This window comes from Triticum dicoccoides, chromosome 2A (genome assembly GCF_002162155.2).
Source record: "Triticum dicoccoides isolate Atlit2015 ecotype Zavitan chromosome 2A, WEW_v2.0, whole genome shotgun sequence".
NCBI lineage: Eukaryota > Viridiplantae > Streptophyta > Magnoliopsida > Poales > Poaceae > Triticum > Triticum dicoccoides.
The window spans coordinates 103,172,685-103,178,178 of record NC_041382.1 but is presented as its reverse complement, the minus strand read 5'-3'; the positions used below and the strand labels follow the sequence as shown (position 1 = coordinate 103,178,178).

General features: G+C 47.7%; 1 protein-coding gene across 1 annotated transcript; it reads right to left on the bottom strand.

The window, feature by feature from the left end:
- Positions 1–3,383: 3,383 nt before the first annotated feature.
- LOC119353633 (peroxidase 2-like) lies at positions 3,384–5,258 on the bottom strand. The gene is made up of 2 exons (XM_037620271.1): positions 4,409–5,258; positions 3,384–4,313 (listed from the first exon to the last, which is right to left on the bottom strand). The coding sequence occupies exons 1-2, from the start codon at positions 5,210–5,212 to the stop codon at positions 3,561–3,563; spliced, it is 1,557 nt and encodes a 518-aa protein (XP_037476168.1). The 5' UTR covers positions 5,213–5,258; the 3' UTR covers positions 3,384–3,560.
- Between the last annotated feature and the right edge of the window lie 236 nt (positions 5,259–5,494).

The window sequence follows — 5,494 nt, the reverse complement described above, 5'->3', positions numbered from 1 at the left end:
GTACAAGGGTAAGGTTCCCGGAGTCTACGACGACTGGGAGGAGTGTCGGAGACAGGTTCATTGTTTCAGCGGTAACAGTTACAAAGGGTACACCACTAGGGCGGAGACGGAATCTAGATACGCCCGCTATCTAGCGGGAGAGAGGAGGGAGCGTTGGAGGAACCGGATGAAGACCAGTTTCATCGCGAATATGCTCATCGTGATGACCGCAGCTCTCTTCTATGTGATGGTAGTTTAGATGATCGATATCGACTTGTAATGTGAAGACAAACTCGACTCGCGGTCTCGAGACTTGTAATGTTTTATCTTTGTTCGGTCTTTTGAATTCGGAGACTAATATGATGAATTGTATTCGGAGACTAATCTTCTATTGTATTCGATGAATCTGCTGTTGATGTGTGCTACTGTCTATATTCTGTCAAATAATATATTTTGTAAACTGTGCAAAAATCAGAAAAATAAAAAAAAAACTAATATTCATACTAATGGCGCATCACTATAGAGCGCGCCATTAGTATGCCAAAGTATACTAATGGCGCATGACCAAACAGTACGCCATTAGTATGCCAAGTATACTAATGGCGCATCCACCCACAGTGCGCCATTAGTGTGTCAAAGCACATGGTTAAATATGGCCCCTGGGAGGCATACTAATGGCGCATGGTGTTCTATGCTAATGGCGCACTAGGTGGTGCGCCATTAGTATACAAGATACTAATGGCGCATCAGTGATGCGCCATTAGTAATAAATACTAGTGGCGTGATACTAATGGTGCACCAGTGATGCGTCATTAGTAGGCCTTTTCCTAGTAGTGATCCCCATCTCCCACGCATCGTCCCTCCTCAGCACCATCCTCGTCATTCTCCTCGCTGTCCCGGCTCTCTCCTCCGCTAGACTGCCTCTGCTCCACATCGCAGTGCGGCGTTCCGCACGTAGGCCTCGTGGGGACTAGCCCATGAGCTGCTCGTGGAGGACCTTGCAAACTGCATAGCCGTGTTTATCTCTAGCGGGATTTGACCCTACTTAACCTACAATTGTGGCCTGATGTCGACCTTGTCGAAGCTTCCTCTATTCGAGAAGGAAGCGACCAAGAGTGGAGAACCACAGGTTTCGCCCACCCCATCTTTCATCTGACCTAATGTTTGAATCATCTCCTCATAATAATGTACAACTTCTGCGTAACTAGTTGATTTCCAATATAATTGTTCTCTATAATTTGCATGAGCTATGTATGTCAAATACCTTAGTCTATCCCATGTTTGTGGGTGTGATTTTGTGTCATTCATTATCTATTTGGTCACTAAACCGCCGCCTTTTTTCACCTCTTTGGTGTATATGTTCGAAGATGAAGACACCACGGGTGGCAGGTTGTATGAATCAGCCCCCATCTGATCTCGGTTCTGATTATCCTCATAAATATCATGTTTAACCTTTCCGTGCTTCATACATATTGTATTTTTGCATCATCAGTACACATATTTTGATTTGTATTTGCCATGACTCTTCTTCAGTACAGTTTGCTTCATACATTTCAGACTTGTGCTTGAACATTATGGTTAGTTTGCTTGGTTGGCATGCTTCATGAGTGCTTGTAGACATCATGTTATAAATTAATCGACAACTAACTCATGCTTCCTGAATTTCACATATATTATGCACAAGGTGCATGTTGTCACCCCTTTCTAATCATAGTTCGGATGACTACGTATAAATATTTTGTATTTCCATTTCAGAAAATGTGCTTCCACTATGTAGAAATTACGTTACAGTTGTATAAATCTGATGCATCCAAATTTTCATGGTTTATATGAATCATACATGTGATTCTTCACGGTGCACAGTTTGCTTAGTTATGTTTTTTCACCATGTACAGCTTCATATCTTTCACACTTTGCTTCTACATTTTATTTGGTTTGCTTCATTTCCATATTTTGTATTGTATCGTAAGCATCATGTTTGTATCCAAAGCAAACAGCTCATACTTCTAAATTTCTGCAACGTTAACGGGAGCGGAAACACATGCACTGCCATGGTGGCCGCTGCTGGGCATGGTGTGTGGCATGCGATCAAGCATCTCAGTGCCGAGTATGTATTGGATGTCTGTTTGATCTACGTAATGTTTCGATGTTTAGCTTGTTGTATGTTTAAACTTTGCATGTTTAAGTTTGAATCGGAGTACGCAATGTGAGATTGAAATAGTTTGCATATTTTTTAAAAAAAAATAAGTAGTTTTGATGTTTTTAAAGATAGTAGAAACACATACGCTCATCTATACACACATACACCCACCCCTATGAATGCACACACAAACACCCTACCCTTATGAGCATATCCGAAAGACTGAGTCGGCACTTCATCTTGAGATTGGCGAAGTCGCAACAGACGCCTACGTAGTCGACAGGAATGTCTCCTCTCACTAAACGCACATCGCCGGAATGCCTGAAATAAATTTAGGAGAATGCGAGCACCAATGACAACTCTAGGACTTGCTCTAGTGGGCAAGGGACACCACTACCCTCTTAACCATCCAACCACGGGTTGGTTCGCGAGTTTCATGTTTTGGTGCCCAATTTTAAGGCAGCTGTTGGAGACGCTCAATTTGTCATGCCTTAAAAAGCACTTTTTTTGTGCTCTATATTTTACGTGAAGCACTTTTTGCTTCCCTAAAATAGGGCAGCTATTGGATCTGACTGCCTTTCTATGTGTGGGTTCTTTGTTGTGTTGCTCTTAAAAACTTTGTCACATTTTTTTCTTCTATGGTAATCACATGCAGCTCTCCTACATGGTTTTAAAAATGTTTTTTTTGGAGAAATGATTGCAAACTTGAAAGTACTAAAACCGAGTATTTCAAAATACATTGAGGTGAACATGGTTTCATTTGCACCCATGTGAATAGTAAAATCTAGAAAAATATTAGAGAAATTCATATTTGAATTATGGGGTATCAAACTAGGCTGACCATTCTACTCGCGTGAGAAGTTACATGAAGGAATGACACCCATTGTATTTTTAGTGAAGAAAATACAGATATTACTATTCATTCAAACAGTGTTTGTTTAACATCAGTTTTGTCATTTTTGCGCAGAATATCATGATGACATTTCTTCATAAAACTTCATACCCAAGTATACCGGTCGACTATATATGGTAAAAAAGATCAGATTTATTTTATTTTTTATATTTTTAGAATTTACTATTCATAATGGGGGCTTCCAGGAAACCATGTTTCAGAAGTCCGCGTCCAAGTTTCAGTCTCTACCTAAGTATTCAAATGATACTCCGTATTCACAAAGACAAACAAGGTTGGAATATTATGGTCTGCTTTGCCGCTAGAACCAATAGAACCTATATACTTGGTGTAAATGTATTTTGTAGTTCCAAGTTTCTCACTCCATATATACGCCAAAAGAATTCCAAACAGATGTACTACATTTTGCATGTCCTAGTCTGAAAAAAATAAACCGGAAAAAAATCATCACCAACGGCGTGCATGTGCCGAATGTGGCATCGAACAATTCATGAGACCTTCTTACGATGAACCACCTGATCGATCGACACGTCACACTTTGTTGACGATCCAGCATTTCTTCCTGATCTCGCCGTTGGCGCTGGTCTTGACCCCGACGCCGCCCATCTTCACCATCGCCGCCGCAAACTTCTTCTCCCACAGCCCACTGACATGAGCGTTATCGAGCACCATCCTCGCCGTCTCGTTCGACGCCATGAGCGCCGCGTCGGAGGTGAACAGCACCTTGTGGTCCACGGCGTTCTGGTAGTACTGCCGGTCCAGGTCGTCGGGGGTCTTGAAGTCCTGCATCGCCGAGGGGTCGCTGCTGCTGCACTGCTCCCGCAGGGAGCTCGCGAACTCGGGGTCCATGTCGGAGGGGTTGGGGGGGATGCGGTCGTGGAAGGACGAGCAGCTGGAGCGGCCGACGGAGTGCGCGCCGGAAAGGGTGACCATGTCCTCGAGGCTCAGCCCCTTGGCGTGGAAGCTCTTGTTGAGCTGCTGGAGGCCGGAGGTGGGCGACGGCAGGTTGAGGGTGGTCTCGTTGGCGAAAGACACGCGCCCGTCGTAGCGGCCGGCCGGCATCGGGAAGTAGGCGGCCGTGCGGTTGGTAAGGAAGAAGGTGGCGTCGCGGCCGGCGAAGGCGAGGACGTCCGCACAAGAGACAACTCCGGGGCAGGCCTCCTCGAGCGCCGCCTTTGCCGCGTCGATGACCTCGAAGCCTCGGAGGGTCTTGTTCGGCGGGCCCTTCAACTCTGTCGGCTCGCCGGAGCCGGTCGTGTTGAGGAGAACGGAAGCATCGCACCCCTGAGCGATCACGTCACGCACAGCATGTAAGAATGGAGGAATGCTTAATATTGATCAGACTAATTAGAAGAGATGTGAGCGTCTGGATTATTTACCCGGACGAAGCAGTCGTGGAAGAAGAGACGGATGAGCCCCGCGCCGGTGCCGCGATTCTTCTCCCTCGCGTTCTTCACGGCCTCCCTGACAATGGCCTCCGCATTTGGGCAGGAGTAGCTGTAGTGACCGACACTGAGCCCTGAAACGGGAGTGCTTGGGCTGGGAGAGTTACTGGGAGGATAAGGGGCTGGAGCAGGGCTATCCGGGCTTGGGCTTGGGCTTGGGCTAGGGCTTGAAATATACGGTGCTGGACTAGGGCTAGGGCTGGCAGGATTGGGTTGCCTTGGATTGATCGGGCTTGGGCTAGGAAGATATGCGGGTTGGCTAGGGCTTGGGCTCGGTGGATAAGCAATAGTAGTGCTCGGGCTCAATGGGCTTGGACTAATGGTAGGAGGATGACTAGGTGGACTTGGGTCAGGTGAATATGTGGGTGGGGTTTGACCAGACACGCTTGGACTAGGGCTAGGAAGGTACTCCGGTGAGCTTGCGCTCGGGGCACTGGAAGAAGCAGACGGAGGAAGAGCGGGTTGGCTGACACTCGGTGGATATACCGGCGGGCTTCGGCTCGGTGCGCCTAGGTCGACGCTAGGACTAGGAGGCTGAGCGAGCGGGCTCGGGCTCAACACAATCGGGCTCGGCATGGGTTGGCTGGGGCTGGCACCTGGAGGATAACTGATCGCCTTCAAGCTCGCCGGGGCCGAGCTTGCAGAATACGCCGGTGACTCCGCAGGCGAGCCATTGTCACCTTGGCACGCCACGGATCCCAGCAACGCGAGCAAGGCGAGGGCGGCGATCTTCACCATCTCAGCTACTGCTATCTCTACTGCTGTTCGTAACTGTGTTCGCTATCTGCAACAACTTGTGTGGCTGGACTAAGGGCGAAGAGCTACGACCGTCCTACATATAGCTCAGGAGCGCCGGAGGAGACGAGGAATGTACGCGGAATGTCTCCGGGCAATCCGGGGAAGCCTCACGTGGCGAAGGTTGTGAAGTCAAGGGCCGGAACATGGCAGCGGCACCGAGTAGTTCCCAGCTCAATCAATTGACGCTGACACGTCTAGTTGCCTAATTGCTCCGCTATGCCG

Bases quoted from the DNA above. Each gene is read 5' to 3' on its own strand.
- LOC119353633 (XM_037620271.1), bottom strand. From the start codon at position 5,212: ATGGTGAAGATCGCCGCCCTCGCCTTGCTCGCGTTGCTGGGATCCGTG. The intron at 4,314-4,408 runs GTAAATAATCCA...GTGATCGCTCAG, and splicing joins TCCACGACTGCTTCGTCCGG to GGGTGCGATGCTTCCGTTCT.